The sequence below is a fragment of the Panthera pardus genome, unplaced genomic scaffold, assembly GCF_024362965.1.
Source record: "Panthera pardus isolate Hobbes unplaced genomic scaffold, ASM2436296v1 HiC_scaffold_6, whole genome shotgun sequence".
Classification (NCBI taxonomy): domain Eukaryota; kingdom Metazoa; phylum Chordata; class Mammalia; order Carnivora; family Felidae; genus Panthera; species Panthera pardus.
The window spans coordinates 80,425,100-80,442,164 of record NW_026526991.1 but is presented as its reverse complement, the minus strand read 5'-3'; the positions used below and the strand labels follow the sequence as shown (position 1 = coordinate 80,442,164).

The 17,065-nt window shown below is 40.8% G+C and overlaps 1 protein-coding gene across 3 annotated transcripts; it reads right to left on the bottom strand.

Moving 5' to 3' along the window:
* Window positions 1-1,616: 1,616 nt before the first annotated feature.
* Window positions 1,617-16,160, bottom strand: PTHLH (parathyroid hormone like hormone). 3 transcript variants are annotated; one of them, XM_019452327.2, is made up of 5 exons: window positions 13,514-13,615; window positions 13,161-13,189; window positions 12,843-12,965; window positions 6,429-6,851; window positions 1,617-2,089 (listed from the first exon to the last, which is right to left on the bottom strand). In XM_019452327.2, exons 3-5 carry the CDS (start codon window positions 12,941-12,943, stop codon window positions 2,080-2,082), a joined length of 534 nt encoding a protein of 177 aa, XP_019307872.1. In that variant the 5' UTR covers window positions 12,944-12,965; window positions 13,161-13,189; window positions 13,514-13,615; the 3' UTR covers window positions 1,617-2,079. The 3 variants fall into 3 exon arrangements, with proteins under 3 accessions (XP_019307872.1, XP_019307876.1, XP_019307873.1); XM_019452331.2 differs by lacking the exons at window positions 13,161-13,189; window positions 13,514-13,615 and adding an exon at window positions 15,975-16,160; XM_019452328.2 differs by lacking the exon at window positions 13,161-13,189 and having other exon boundaries at window positions 13,514-13,627.
* Between the last annotated feature and the right edge of the window lie 905 nt (window positions 16,161-17,065).

Genomic DNA, 17,065 nt, shown 5'->3' with positions numbered 1-17,065 from the left:
AAATAGGTTCACATTTCTTACCAAAAAATAGTAATATGGATCTATTTTGAAGGCTATGGGACTCAAGTGAAAATATGAATAAGTTCAAGCTTTGAATATTCCCCCAAGAAACATTATTCTAATCATATACAGCTCAGACCAATCTCTCCCTGTGTGTGTGTGTGTGTGTGTGTGTGTGTGTGTGTGTGTGTGTGTTATTCCTTTTTAAAATGTTCAGAGAAGGGGCACCTGGGTGGCTCAGTCTGCTAAGGGTCTGACTCTTGACTTCACCTGAGGTCACTGTCTCACTGTTTGTGAGTTTAAGCCCTGCATCAGGCTCTGCACTGATAGTGTGAAGCCTGCTTAGGATTCTCTCTCCCTCTCTCTCTATCCCTCCAACTCTCTCTCCAAATAAGTAAACAAAACTTTAAAAAAAAAATGTTCATAGAATTTTGGATCATTTCCTAGTTTCTTGAATACAACATTTAATTGTTTCTTGTAAATGTATGTGTGTATAATGTACCCACTAGAATGGGAGAATTTTGAGGGTAGTTGCAGCATATTACTTCTTGCTTGCATCTCCCAAACATCTAATAGATATCTTATAGGATTGGGAGCATAAACAGAATAGTTTCTAAATATGTGCTTGCTTGGTTCATAGGCTTTTTGTTGTGTTTTTACTGACATGTCCTAAGCTACAGACAGTTAAAGAAAAAATTCCAGGAGTGCCTTGGTGGTTCAGTCGGTTGAGCTTCTGACTTCAGCTCAGGTCATGATCTCATGGTTCACGGGTTCGAGCCCTGCATCGGGCTCTGCACTGACAGCTCAGAGCCTGGAACCTGCTTTGGATTCTGTGTCTCCCTCTCTGTCTGCCCTCCCCAGTCTCTCTCTCTCTCTCTCTCTCTCTCTCTCTCTCTCTCTCTTTCTGAAAATAAATAAACATTAAAATTTTTTTTTAAATCCATAAGGAAAGATGTTTGTTTTCATCTGCACATAAAGGTAGGAAACGTAGGATGATATTCACAGTGGAAATTGCACATGGCATTACAACGTGCTGTTGGTGACCAAAATCCCCAGGACTGTGAGGTATGAAACAGGAAAGCAGTCTTCCCCTGTGAAGGATTTTTTGAGTTGTCACAAGTATCCCAGATCTTTCCTTTTCTCTGGTAGAATTCTCAAGTTGCTCTTTTCTGCTTATTGTTGTTACTAGTAAGAGCAAGCCCTTTCAAATTAAACTTAACATTGGCGAAAATTACCCCTGGCCTTAAAGTTCCTGAACTGCCTCCTTTTTTTTCCATTTCTGGCTGGACTAAGTTTCAGAGAGTAATTTTTAATATTTTCTCTTGACTTCTCTTTTTTTTTTCCTGCCCTCTCCTGTCTTCACTTCAAATTGGACGTATTTCATAAAAGGATGTCTAGGTAGTTCAGCCATTCTATTGAATTGAATTTAAATACTGGACAAAACACATTTTAGGCGGTTTTTAAACTAAAAGCTAATGTGAAAATATTGGAATATGTACCAATATAAACATATTATACTTAAGACCATATTCAATACAGTTTAAAAAATTACATCATGTTCCTTCTAGTAGAAATCTTAAAGTGTATATACATAATTCACCTTCTGACTCATGATGTAATTTAGATTATATTTTATTAGACATTCTTTACAAATTTAAAATACTGCTATTTTTACATGCACAGAGGAAAATCAGTTTGGATAATTATATTTAGGCATTATTAAAATCAACCACAAAATAGAGACACTTTATTGTGTCATTTATCAACATACTTGATATGTATATCTAAAGTGCATTATGTTACAAAAAATATAGAAATTCAGCAGCACCAAGATACATTTACAAAATAAATACATCAGTTGACAAAATAAATTATGGTAAATGTGATAATAATAATTGGATTAGCCTTGGCAAAAAAATATTCACAATGACCAATGTGCAGTTTCATAGAGCAATGGGAAGACAGTTTTATTCCAATGCATTTACAGTATTTACAGACAATAAATATTTCTAATACTTTCCATATGTTCACTATTACAGAATCCTGTAATACGTCCTCTGAATGTCTTTGCTAAAGATTTCAATGCCTCCTGAAAAGAGAAGGAAGGGAAAGAAGAAGAGAAAATAGGTTACTTCTCCTTGACAAATAAAAGGGCATAAAAAATAAAGGAACATAGAATCACAATTGAAAAGATTCCAGGGATTTCTTATGAATATTCCCAATAGGAGGTACCTGTGGGATCTGACCCTCCAGAATCTTTGCTACAGGCAGGGTCTTTAATACCATCCAATGGTCAACATAGTACAGAAAGAGAAAGGGCTTGCATTTCTAATTCTATATTCTTTGTCTGAAAAAGGAGACCCTAGGAGAATTTCCCAAAGCTGCCAACTGGAAAGTTTGGGAACAGAAGGGACACATTTGAGAGTTTGGAGATAAGGCTAGGTTGTACAATTTATCATCAAATACACCTTGCTAGAAGTTTATTCCCCAGTGATGCCTGCCAAGGGTGACCCAAATGTTACTAATTCTGTTTAGGTTTCCATTTGGCCAATCTTTTGCTAAGATAATGACTGTTAAGAGAGTAAAGTGTGTGATTTGGAGTAAATGTTGAAAGGATGTGTAATTAAACAGTATGTTTGGTTGATGATTTTATGTTATCGGTCATTCCTTTAGCTGTCCTTAAACACTAATGAATGAAACTATTTTTGGATTTTAGTTTGTGAAGTCAAAACTAAGAATTATTTGGCTCTCATTCTGCTGGTTTCTAGAAGCGATCTACAATTAGAAATCAGGAAAGCCTAACTTAGAGTATAAGAATCAATTGATATAAAAGCATAAAGCGGCAGTATTTCGGCTCAAGGTGTTTATTACTCAGAATAAATTACCACTTGGGACTGACACCTTTTTTAACCCCTTCTAAAACACCGTAGTCACAGTAATTTAAGATGGACTAGCAACATTTTCTCTGCTTTTCTCTCTCCCTTTCTCTTCTCTTTGTGTAGTATATTTCACTGAATACATAGTAGTTTCTAAGGAAGCAACTATAGAATTGAATTCGATTGGCTGTGCCATTGCATTAGCAGCCAGAGTGTGGGCAGAGTTTTACATGGCAGACCTATATGGGGGTGAGACCCACAGGAGAGCCCATTCTTGACAATTTAGGAACTCTACCTGCAGCTTAAAGAAAAGCAAGTTGAGCATTGAGGGTATTTTTATGTCTTAAAAAAATTGACCTCTTCAACAATAGTTTTGATTGGAATGGTAAAATAGCTCCTAATTGTAGAGAAAATAATTTAAGATTAAATTTTAAATGGCTGGTGGATATGAATGTATGTTATGAATACAATCTTAAAGGTGACTGTAAAACTCAATAATTTGTGTGCTGTACCAATTTTAAAATGTTTTCTTACTGAATAGTATCTAGTGAATTGAACTTAAGAATAACACAGGCAAGGAGGGAATGAAGAGTATTTTCCACAATTATGTTCTCAGAAGGAAAGAAAGAGAAAAGGAATACATTAAGGACCAAGGAGGGGCACCTGGTGGCTCAATCAGTTAGGTATATGACTTCGGCTTAGATCATGATCTCATGGTTTGTGAGTTCAAGCCCTGTGTTGGGCTCTGTGCTGACAGCTCAGAGCCTGGAGCCTGCTTCAGATTCTGTGTTTCCCTCTCTCTCTCTCTGCCCCTCCCCAACTCGTGCACGTGCATGTGCACGCTCTCTCTCTGTCAAAAATAAACGTTAAAATAATTATTTAAAAAAGGACCAAGGAAAAGATCTTTTAATTGTATTTCTCCTTGTCTATCCTGTTGGCTTGTTATAAAAGCACGTATTGGGATAGCCAAGTAAAACATAAAACATGACCTGAAAGTATACGTGTATGTTTAGTGCGTGTCTGTGCGTATGACAACACTTCAGAGTTTTTTTTCAATATTGAAAAGCTTTTGTATTATTTCTAAGTCACTATTTATCAAGAAAAAAATATATGGTCTCAATTAAACGAGTCCTATTGTATCTGGACATCTCATTTGCAACAACAAAAATTCCAAAATGTAATTTCCAACATTTAAACTATGTATTTCCCACTGGTTCACGTGCAAGGAGCCAGACAGTTTTAGTACAGTAGTTTCTCTTAAGAAATACTACTTATATTATAATAAAGCTCATGCTTGCCAGTTCATCAGACCTCTCAGGTCATTGCCTAATAATGTAAAGAGACTAAAGACAGGACACTCATAAAACGTTGGTTGCTTACAAAACTTTAAAATAGTTATTCTGAAAGGATTCTATTTGGATTAGAACATTTGCCTGGCCCCGTATATTCTCACCAGTACACTCCTAAATTTCCCCGATCTTCCCTGAACCTCGGTTGGGTTGTAGTGGGAGAGTGCCAAGATCCGGCTGCCAAACAAACAGTGCTTTCCATGAATGTCCCTCACAACCGGGAAACAGAAAGGAGAAGCAGAAACGTTCTCCTTCTTCCAGTCCTAGGTCTGGATTTGATTAGGCCGCTGCCTAATTTTTACTAGTCTCCTTTACGAGAGGGGTAGCTTTGGGCATAAGAGTTGATGAGTGCCGAATTTCATTAAATTCCCAGATACTTCAAATCTTAAATAAATGAAATCCATAAAAAAAGTATTTATACTTTTGTTTTTCTAATATATACATGTACACACACAAAGAGTAAGACAATGGTAAAAATAGCTTCTGGCAAAAAAACCCTTGCATTAGCTATAAATATAAGGATCCTTTCTTAAAATACATTAAATATGTGCTTTGAGCCAAGATTCATAGGTTCGGTTACACATTATAGATCCATTAGATATTTGCAGAATAGGTCATTCACTCTGCTAAAGGTTCCTCTAGTGTCATTACTCATTAATTACTGAAGCTGTACTATTTGTCTGATATAGTTATCCTTTTTTACACTATTTAATGATGAGTTTTGTCAACCTGACTCAAAGACAGAAGTGATGGTAAACAAGTTCAAACTCCTGTCTGAAACATCACCCTGTAATCCCATCTCTACTAGTAAGAGGAAAGGCCTGGAGAAGTAACATGGGACTCTAATTAATGAGATCATTAGCTGCATATGACACATCCTTGTATAGTTTCCCCTTTCTTTCAAAGCCCACAGAAGACTTGTACTGAAAAGTAAAAAGGCAAGAAAGATCCTGTTGGTGGAAACATCTGAATCAAGAGGCGACACTAACATAGTCCTGGCCTAAAAATCCAGAAATGGGGAAATCCAGTTCTCAGGACTACTCAGGTCCTTCAGCCATGGAATGCCTGGGTTTTCTAGTTTATAAAATGAGATTAATATTTGCTGCTTTTTTGCCTCACAGAAACACACATATCCAGGTAAACAATCAGCACTAGATCTAAAAGCACCAAAACAACAAGTTGCACTTTATTGTTTACTAAGACAAGCATTTAACCCACGTAATCTCATTTAATCTTCAGCCAACCCTATGAGGTTGTTACAGTTATTGTCTTCATTTCACATAAGAGAAAAATGAGTCTCAGAAAGACCATGTAGTTTGCCCAAGGTTGTGAACTTTAGTAAGTTCAGAGCCAAGATCTGAACTTAAGGTATTTGACCCCAAAGTCAATGAATGCCATTACCACCGGCATTTGTGAGCCAAGGATGAACAAGCCATGTAAATGTGAAGTTTTATTATTTCTACTGCCATACCCTAGAAAATGATTTCAACTTGCCAGTGGATAAATAGATACATGAGAAAAACTTATGTCCTTCCCAAGTCAACATTTAAAAATTTTCAGAAATCATGATTTTTTTTTTCACGTGTTGGTAGAAACCAGAGGGAAATTTAATTAAATAAATTCAGAGTGTATGTTTAAATTTTTAACATTTATTTAAATAAAGATAAACTTAAGGTTCAATTAAATGTAATGAAATGAAAAATGTGTCCGACTCAGAATTGTCTATGCTACAGTATTATTCAGTCGTATTTGTAGATTATATCAAAGCCTTCTGTGTTTGCCCCTGAAGTGAAAAAAAAAGTAAAAAATGAAAAACAATCGAGAAAGTTTGCCAAGGTGTGAGAGTAGGGGAATAAATACACTCCTCCAACAAATGATGAAGGTGGTCCCTAGCTTCTGAAGCCTTACGAAAAAAAGAAATTCTTTAGTGGAGGAGTAAAGGATTGGTGTTGGGGTGTGATGGTGGAGGAAGAGAAATGGGTTATTCAATGCTGGTGTGTATAGAGGGCATAGGAGGACACTGTATGAAAGCAGACAATATTCTGAGCCATCTTGCTTTCATTAAGCTTTGAAATTGTGGAGCAATTGATAGAAGGACAGAAAGGGAGGACATTCTAGGTTTGTCCAAGCCACAGTGGAAGGGACGTTACACACCCCAGCGGAGAGCACCGAGCAAAGGCTATGGGGCACAGAAGCCATTTACCGTAAATTGAGCTCCAGCGATGTCGCAGAGATGTCACATGGGTGGTCCCCATCTAGCCCACTCCCAGCCACACCAGAGTTTAGCCAGGCAGACCGAGTTCGCCGTTTCTTTTTTTCCTGCTCCTTGCGTTTTCCAGGTTTACCTTTCTTTTTCTTGCCGGGTGTCTTCAGTGGCTGCTCTTTGTATGTCTCCACCTTGTTGGTTTCCTGAGTTAGGTATCTGCCCTCATCGTCAGACCCAAATCGGACTGGGTGGTTCTTTGTGTTGGGAGCAGGCTTGGAGTTGGGGGAAACCTCCGAGGTAGCTCTGATTTCAGCTGTGTGGATTTCTGCAATCAGGTGGTGAAGGAAGAATCGTCGTCGTAAGTCTTGGATAGATTTCCCCTTGTCATGAAGGAGCTGATGTTCAGACACAGCTCTTTTGCTTTAAGAAAAAAATAGCAGGAAAGAAGAAAATAATACAATTTTAGTTTGTTGGCATAGACCTCAAAGACAAGAGGAAAGCCCTTTAGTTTTCTGTTTGGTTCTATACAGAGCATGAGCTGGAAGTGCAGCCAACTTGTGAAGCAGGGAAAGTGCAGAGTGGGAAGGGAAGTGCAGGCAGCTAGGGGGCTGCAGCCCCAGATCCCATTTATGCCACTCTAGGTCTGTGACTTTGGTGAGAACATGGACATTCTCTGGCCTCATGGCCTCTCTCCATTTAAAAGGAAGGGGTCAGATTCAGAGAGTTTTATATTCTTCTCAACTTAAAACGTTATGATTCAGTTATACTCAGCAATGGACAGAAACCACTGAGATTCTTTTCAGGTTTTTCAGACTTGTGTTGGGAAAATAAATCCAGAAGTCCTAGACTAGAAATGAAAAGGAGGCTGAATTTACTTGAGTACTCACCCGGACACGCATGCATGCGCACAAGTGCATGTTCTCTCTTTCTCTTGCTCTCTCGTTCTCTCTCTCTCTCTCTCTCTCTCTCTCTCTCTCTCTCTCTCTCTCTCTCACATACACACACACACAGACAAACACACACACACACACTGCTCCCCTATTAGGAAAATAATAATATTGACTCTCAAAGAACAGCATGCTGGGGCGCCTGGGTGGCTCAGTCGATTAAGCGTCCGACTTCGCCTCAGGTCACGATCTCAGGGTCTGTGAGTTCAAGGCCCGCATCGGGCTCTGGGCTGATGGCTCAGAGCCTGGAGCCTGCCTCCGATTCTGTGTCTCCCTCTCTCTCTGCCCCTCCCCCGTTCATGCTCTGTCTCTCTCTGTCTCAAAAATAAATAAACATTAAAAAAAAAATTAAAAAAAGAAGAGAAAAAAAAAAAAGAACAGCATGCTGTAGGAATAAAGGCAAACAAAGGCTGAAGATGAAATGAGCAGTAAAGCCTGTCTAGGTAACGACCTAACAGACTGAATTTTAACATAAAATAGATTACAGGCAGCCAAGAACCTATATTTGAAAGCCAAGTGTCAGGGAGAGAATGTCTATTTTTCTGTAGAGTAATGGGTGGTCTCTTTAAAATGGGTTTCTTTGTGTTTAAATTAAGATATTTCTATTTCTTCCCCACATTGAGTTTTTTTTTTAATTTAGAATTTCAGAGGGTATTATCCTTAGTACTTAATTAAAAAATTCACTTTTCTACTTAGCCTTCTTGTCTTAAAAAAATCTCTATGAACAAATATGAAGTGACTTTTCTGTTTAAACAACACTCTAATGAAAATATAGTGGAAAAGAATAAACTAATTTTCCATCAGTCCTTTTAGATGACATCCTGACTCTTGCTTAAATTGTCCATGCATATATTCTTGTATTATCCTGTCTGTATATTATTGACCATATGCAGGGATGACACACATTAATCAGTCATATCATGCGTGCTTCAACTCTACCTCACCTTACTCCAATTTCTACCACTGTAGAGCTCTTCAAAGTGGTTCATTTACAAGTTTCTGAGGGTACTTCACAGGGCGATACCCCATATATTCTTACCTCTCTGACACACAATATCTGGATCCCTCATCTGCCTTCATTAGTTCAACTTCTTCAACTCCTCAGAGAAATGTAACAAATAAAAATAGCATTGTCTTCATTTTATAGATGGAGAAGTTGAGGTTCAGAGAAACTAATGACTTGCCCTTGCCCTCAAACTGAGAACAGACAGAACCAGGGATCCAAAAACCAGGTCCTCTGATTCTGAAACCAAAGATTGCTTTTCAACTTCCTCAGTCCTTTCTTCTGTGGAAGAAGAAGTGTATGTTGAGGAAATAAGAAGCAAACGGCAGGGAGTAAAAAAGCCTGTGGTGAGAACCATGATGAAGGGCAAATGGATAGCAATTTATCAGCTTCCTTGAAGATCAACCTTACTGTTCCAACAAGTCCATTTTCATCACCAAAACAAAGAACTAGGATTTCTAGAAGTTTGGATTTCCACAGGGGGAATGAGAGATTTTCTAGTTCTACTGTGAGTCAAAGAAGAGTAAGACATGAAAATACAGGCATTATTTCTCTAGATCTTATGGCCAGAATACCAGCTTCCTTTTAGTATTTTAGAGTGTGGACCGGCTTTAAGGCATGCAGCTTGTTCAAAAAAGACATGACTTAATGGAAAGGAATTTAACAGGAGCCTGGTTTAAATGAGGCATGAAGGAGTCTCTCTTCCTTTTTGAAGGTGCCACATGTGACTAGATTAAAATTCACTTACTTTATGGCCACAGTTAGTATTCTGGAAACTTTTAATAATATACAGATTTGAGGTTTTGGTATAATACATTTATACTCTCTAATAACATTTTTAAAGAATGGGACTGATTTAACTGCATATTTTATAAGTATTGCAGTTTAATGAGTATCTTTTAGCAAAATGTCACAGTAAAAGAAGTTCTTAACCAACGATCACTTACAGTATCAGGGGCTTTTAGTTCTTTCTCAATCCTGGCAGATAACCACCGCCTCTGTATTGCTCTTCAAATGTATAATACAGCCCATTCTAGCTTAACTCAAAGCCAAAACTTTTAATGGCTGGTATGTTCTAATCAGGCCACCACTGTGTATGCCCCCTCTGCCTGGCATGTATGTCTGTCATCTTGGCCAGCCTGTCAACTGTGAGTCACAGTGCCTTCTTAACCCAAGCACTGCACTTTCCCAGGATGGTTCTCATGAGAAAAGGAGTGATCATTCTATCCTTCTATTTTATAAAAAGCCTACAAAGATGGCACAACTTTGTCCAGTTTAAAATAGTATATCTCTTGTGGCTTACAAAGTTTCTTTCTGCCTCTTAGGACTTGTTAATCTAAACTGAGAAAACACAGATTTTCTTAAGTGCTAAATCTGAAATGGAGTTAACACAATTAACAGTTCAAAGACTTCTGCATTTAAAATATTGTCAAGAATGAATTTCTGATGGGGCAACTGTGCTCGAGGATCAGGAATATAATAGTATCTTTATCATCAGCAAGAAATTAGATCCATAGAACGTTCTATTTCTTTTCAAAACAAGACATGAACTGACACAAGGGTAAATGACTAGCATGTACAAACTAGATACACATAGGTGGGGAACAATGAATCCACATTCAGGAGGCTTTCAATTTGGATAATTCTGAAATATTTAAGTGGCAAATATGGCCTCAATAATAGTCTATTACTCTGTACCTCTGCACACATTCCACGGCACAGTGGTTCTCATGCATTTATTACACACCTAACATGGTATGTTTATGGTCTTCTTTGATTATTGTAAAAAAAAATTGTAGAAATATGGGTGAAATGCTTAACACGGGTAACTCTAAATTCAGCCAAAATATAGCTCTTCTGCTTTCAAGAAAAATCACTCTCGGTAGTTTTCAGAGAAGAGTAAATGTCCAAGGAGCTATCAAGGAACACAGGGAGTAAAGGGAGGGATAGGATTGCCTCTCCTTACACAGAAGCAGCAGCATATGCTTGTGCTGATGCTCAGCTACTCAGGAAGGAGTCTGGGTTTGAGAAGAAAAGTTCTGTGGTACATGCAAGAGGCAGGGTCCAGGCCTTAGAGTGAGGATGACTCACCACAAGTCCCTTCCAACCCAAATGACTCAGTCAAAAGTTATGCTTTTCATTAAATGGAATAGACCCAGTCTGGCTCCCAAGCAAATCAGCCAATTATGTTTTAGGTTTCTGAATTTGCTGGGATTCCCTGTCTAACTTAGACACAAATGCTGCTACCTGCCCAGAGCCATGTTCATCTGGACAAGAATATCTCGAGGCCTCACTTTGCAACTTCCAATTTATTCATACTCCAGTCCCATTAATTAAAATCCTTTGGACTAAGACAACTTATAATTGCTTCCTTTGCATGGCTTAGGAAGTGGTATTGTTATAGTAGTCCCCCCGCCCCCCGCACCGCCCTCCAAGTTAGTCCCTAGTTAGAAAAAACAGCTAAAGCAGTTTCCTTAATATTTGGCATGAAGAGTAATGGGGAGTAATACAATTTGATTATATGTTAACATTTCTTTCAAGAAATTAGGGTGATTTAATGTAATAGTAGACTAATGTTTTGTCTAGCACAAAAAATTTACTGTTATTTGGCACCAATGCAAAAATAATGACTTGTTGTTTTTTTTTTAAACTCCTTTTGGCTGCAATAATTTGATGGAACATCTTCATCTACTGATGATTTCAGCCTTCATGAAAAACCATGGCTGTAATTTGATGATCTATTAGCCATTAACTATAAGAATGTTTTGTGGTAGTTTTATAACCATCTGCTGAGTGTGAGTGTTTAACTACAATATTATATTTCACCCACAAACAAAACTATAACAGAGTCTCTGGCTGGTAAATGGTTTCTGATGTGTATTTTGCAAGGTGCAACAAAGAAAGAGTTAAAAATAGCCTTTAGGACAACTTAGCACTATTTTTATGTCATAACTGTGGATTTAATTATGGTCCATTTACTGTTTCTCAAAAGAGAAAACAGGTATTTCTCAAGAAACTTTAAAGAAAAAATTGGCTCTGTTCCAAGACAGTATTTCTTGGCCAGTATTTAAGCATGCTTTTAAAAATTCACTCCTCATCTCTATTAATACATGGATTTTAAATAATTTAAAACAAATCTCAAAAGGAGCAAAAAGTCTAAAGACAATTTTCAGAAATACACCAGCAAAACATTGATTTGAAGAATACAATATAGCTTTATCTTTAGTACAATGTTTTACACAATTTGCCTTAGGAGATTCATAATAGATTTTCATTTTGGTGCCAAGGTTCAGACATGTCTAAAGCAATTTCATTTAAGGATTTTCTGCTCTAATAGTAATAGACCAAGGGCACATATAAAACAGTTGCCTTTTTGTACACCGTTGGGAATTTACAAGGAAGCACCATGAACTTGACTGTAAATATTGGATATTGCTATTTTTATTGTTAGTGTAAAAGCTCCTTAATTCCTTCTCCAGAGGCAAACTCCTCTCAGTTCTGAAACTTTATGGTTTTCCCATCCTGAATACTGAGTCTGCAGGTTCAAGATCACCCAAACATGGTATTACACACATTAACGTACTGCTAGGTCCAACAGATTTGTATTAAGATAGTGTTACTCTACTGTTCTTCCAACTTTGCAGTCATACAACACGGTGATATTGCTCTGGTGTGCTTGGATGTATGATTATGTTAAAGTCAAAATTATCCTTAAAAGAACCACCAGATGAGAATGCCAAAACACAAGTTTTCAGTCTACAATGCAAATATTTGACTGCAGATTAAAGAGCTGTTAGCAATAATTCCAAGAAAAAACAAGTTTCCACACCTAATATTCATTTTGGAGTCAAGCACTCCAGCGTCCCTGAACTGTATCAATACTAATGTTGGAGTTGTGCCATTGCAAAGTTGTTACTACTTTATTATATAATATGCCTTCATTATGTAATGTGGTCCATTTTATATGCTTAAAATTATGTCATTCATAATAAAGTTAGATGTAAGGCTTTTGCATTGCACGCACAAACTGCCACCCACATTCAGCATGTAAATCAAGCGCACACAGACATGTGTACCGTGGCTCCCTCAGCTCCTTCCGAGTTATCGGTCTCCTGTAATCTTCGGGGTTTCAAACCCTTCCCAGGTCCTCAAAGTATAAACTTTTATTTTTCACTAGAGGCAGATCATCTTTGTCGAAAGGAGACTCTGCGCTCCCTCTTTTGGAAACTCGTATCAAATTTGTCTCTTGACCGTAGCCCCTTGAGGTTCAACCAGTTCTCCCGCTGGGGTTTCAAGGACACGGTCTCAACCCCCGGCAGGTAGCCGGATCTCCCTGCTTTTTAACTCGGGCAAGAAGCATCAGTGACCGCTGCGAGCCCTCGGCAGCGCCCCAGCCTGGTGGCCTCTCCCCCTGGCCTTCCCAGCCCTCACCCGGCGCCCAGAGGAGGACGGGGCACTTACAGCCGGCGGCCGAGTTCCTCCACCGAGCGCCCGCAGGAGGGCACCGAGTAGCTCAGCAGGAACACCGCGACGCTCCACTGCTGAACCAGCCGCCGCAGCATCGTATCCTCTCGCTCGCGGGACCTGCAACAGAGTGGAAAGGGACCCGAAGTGTCAGTCCGGAATCTCCATCTCCCCGTACTACCACGCTCCCGCCTTAGCCTCTTCTCAAATAATCTCTTCAACACCAAGGGCATCTCCCAAGTTGCAAAGAAAAAAGAAAGGAAAAGAAAAGAAAAGGAAAAAAAAAAACTTTCTCTGAAGCCTCTCAGCACTTACTTATTTAGGAACCAGCTACTGCAACTGTGCTTTTTCCAAAACCACACAGGCAAAAAGGCACCAAAAGGGAAGAAAAAGAACAACAACAACAAATCAGAGACGTTCCTCTGAAATAATAACCACAATGAAATGGTTGTATATATGCATCAATGATGCGCAGCGTGTTTACACCTCTTCCCTATCAATGTCTAATTAATCTAGCCGGCAGTGCTAGGTTCGTGGAGCAGAGCTAACTCCTTCTCAAAAAGAGAAGAAAGTTTCCCCCTCTGAAGTCAGCGTCTTTGCGAACCAGGCCGTCTTGTTCCAGAGCCACTTGTAGAGACCCACATATATATACATAGCTGTCTGTCTACCTCCTCTGGTGGGCTGGTTGCTTCCGGAAAGTTGATTCCACACACCCTGAGAACAAGTTTCAAGTGCGCGTGTCGTCGATCAGGAGGGCCAGGTGGCAACGAGGGCGGGTTAATAGCGGCGCGGAGGGGAGGCGGCGGCCCGAGCGGCAGGGCAGCGGCGGCCCCGCTTCACGGGCGGGGAGGCATGCTGGCCGGGCGGCGCAGGTTGGAGGCGAGTTGAAAGCCTAGCAGAGGAATGTTCACACGCTCCCAGGCAAACCTGCCGGAGAAGTGAGCTAGTCGCAAAGAGGTGGCGCCCTTGGAACGCGCGCGGGGCGAGCGAGGGCGCGGACGCGCGGGGGGCGGGGGCGGCGACGGGCGGCCCGAGCGGGCCCCGCGCGGCCCGAGCGAGCAGAGGGGAGCCCTGAGCTGGGAGTGTGCTGCGAGCCCCGGAGCTCCCCGCGCCTTCGTCTCCGCCGCTCCCGGCGCTGCCCCGAGCTCCGCCGAGCCCCACCCCAGAGCGCCAGTCCCGCCGCGCGCAGTCCTGGGGCCGGGGGCGTGGGTGGATCTGCTGGTTGCCGCTGGGTCCGACCGGCCGCAGACTACGCGGCGGATCTGCGAGCTGAGGTCCCCGAGGGCGTGCGGGCGGCCGGGAACAGTCGAGGCTCCTGGCGCGCCGCAGCAGCCGCGCCCGGCTGGACGCGCGGGCCCCGAGGCCGCCGGGGGCGAGCGGGCAAGGAAGAGGCCAAGGAGTCGGGGCCGCAGAGCGCGGGCGCCCGGAATACTCGGCGGGGAGGTCGCGGGCCTTTGGCCCGTGGCTTTAAGGAGCCCTGAGTCCGCCCGGGATCTCGGGTAGCGAGATGGGAACCCTCCTCCCTGGCTCTTTCCTGGGACCCGCTGAATGGGGAGCATCGGCCAAGGACGGGGGAGATCCTTCGCTTAGAAGAGTAAAAGAGGGTTCAGACTTCAGGTCGAGATTGCGTTTCTTGCTGTCTCAGAACAGCTGAGGACATCTGGAGCTGGTCCAAGAAAACCCGCATACATGACGGAGACCCTCCTTTGAATTGCCGAGGTGGACCTACACTCTTGGGGAGCGCACAAGGCCCTTTCGCCCACCGACAAGAGCCTAAGCAACCCTTTCCCGGACAACCTACTCTGTCGCCCCCACCCCACCCCACCCCCCGCCCAGTCCCCTGTTACATATTCTGGGACGACTCTATCCGTGTCGCTTCAGCCCGCAGATGAAGCGGAACTATCGCTGTGCGCTGCTCTGCCTCGGAGAAGAGAAGGGAAAGCAGGGGGTTCTTCCCAAACTATTGGGCGGGGAATAAAGACTGCTCTGAATTACTGGGCAGTATCATCTAGGAAAGGATTGCAGCGGATGTGAACGCCCGCCCCGCGGGCTCCTCTATCTTTCTGAAATGAACTCGGGTAGTTGAGAACCATTCAAGGGATGTTTGTCTTCTAGATAGACCACCTCACTGGTAGGTTTTTAATACTCTCTAGAAGGCTAGTAGAATTTGGACACTTGAGATGATTTGGGGGAACCTGACCTTTATCAAGCCTGGCTTCCTGGCTGATGCTCCACAGATTTTACCCAGGGTGGGTGAAATAGCGCCCTCTCCCCGACCCTCGCGGATCTCGGCTCCCTTTTCCCGCTCCTTAACTGCAGTTAACTTGAGCTGCCTACTTTGGGTTGAAGTCACCCCTTCTCGCAAGCTCCTTTCTCCCTCATTTGATTACTCCAAACTCCATACTTAAAAAACTTGGCTTCCTCCGACTGGAAAAAAAAAAAAAATCTGGGAATTTCCACAATTCCCCTCGTTTAGGAATTTCTAAATGTTAGATCTGTTTGCATGGCATGAAAAGACAAAGTATCAGCACTCAGAAATGTCAACCTTTGAACCTCTGACGCTTTCTGATTTATAATAAATTCTTTCCAGAAAGAAACAGGAGCCTTAATGTATTCATTAGATCTAAAGAGGGAAATACGTTAAAAAAAAAAAAAAGTAAATCACAAATGAACCCTTTAATACTTGCAAGTTGTTTAATATTAAAATGATAATATTTGCTTCCACGATAAAAAACCCAAAAGTACTTAGCCAAATTTCAAACTATCCGAGCTTTAAAAAATCATCCCTCCTCCAATAAAAGGTTAAAACAAAAATCAGATTGACAATATTAAATCACCTATGCTGTAAATAAATTCATTTTACTCTCAGAACATTATAAATTAAAGACTGCCATCAATAGGCTGCTTTAATTTATGTTGCTTTTTCTACTAATGAAACAAAAATGGACCCTCCCTTTCCCTCCCTCCTTTCTTTTCCCCACACACTTTTCTGGTGTTAATGGCAAAACATCTATCAAATATTTTTAGAATTTCCTCTCCTCCACAAAAAGAGAAAATATAGACACAGGAAAAATAAATAGCCTTTATATACTTGGAATACCGAAGTTCCCTCATAATTTATTACTTCACCTTTTCCTTGATTTACAGTCTTCTCTGCTCTTCTGGCCAAAGGAAGGGGATCTTCTCAGCAGTCTCTTCCAGAAATAATTTTTTGTTGTTGTTCTTCAAAAAAATAAAATGAAGTCTAAATGAATTAAAAACTTCCTGTAAGGAGGCTTTTCTGCTCCCACTAAAGGCAATTATTGGAAAGCAGGTACCTCTTCTAAGCTGCCCTGTTTCTTACGTTAAGTAGAAATTCTCCTCAATATATACCCAGGACCCTGACTTTTAGCCTTTCTGAAAGGGATATTTTCTGACATCATAATCTAGTTCCCAATATAACTGAGTAACCTCCGTGATAATGCTGAGACCACATGACTACACATGAGATGACTCCACACTAGGAGGGTTTTTGTCTTTTTTTTCTTTTTGGTGGTGGGGGGTGCTTAGGAGTGCCAACAGAGGCTGAATGTTTGCTTAGGCCTTGCTATCGCCTAAATGCACCTTGGCAAATAAGAGGATTTGAAGGCCTGTCTTTAATCTGAAGTATTTCCATGTGAAGACAAGTTAGCATTGTGAGAATTACACCTACACAAATGCCTAGCCCATGAGCAAGCCCCAGATTTCCATCTTCCTGTCCCCAACTGCAACATTTTATCCCAATTTTAAGAAGCGATTTTCTAAAATTTTAAGTACACTTTTACTCCTAAATTCATGTTAAAATAACCAACTGGTGTATATCTCCAGGGATATCTCCTACTGCAATTTAGTAAAAACCATTCATGTTTAGCTTTTTCACCTTTCTCCCTTTTTTCCTTCTCAGCCCAAACAGCAAGCAAATAAACATACAAACCAGAAAGGTACCTATAGCTCTTTAAACAGTGCACCTGGGCTCAGAAATTCCCTTCTTACCAAAAAGCATCCCTTATCTTATTACCAATAACATTTGCCAATCTGTGTAGCTCCAAGCTATATTTCTAAAATCCTATGAAACCAAACAACTAAACTCATTTCTTCTCCTTTTTCTTTCTTTACATAGAGAAGCTTGTGAAATTATTTCAAGAAAAATTGTCATTTGATTCTATTAGGATGTGGTCTGAGACTTGAGAGGAGGTCGTTGC

Coding starts and splice junctions, on each gene's coding strand:
- PTHLH (XM_019452331.2), bottom strand. CDS start 12,943: ATGCTGCGGCGGCTGGTTCAGCAGTGGAGCGTCGCGGTGTTCCTGCTG. Junction 6,852..12,842: donor GAGGAACTCGGCCGCCGGCT/GTAAGTGCCCCG, acceptor TTTTTCTTAAAG/CAAAAGAGCTGTGTCTGAAC.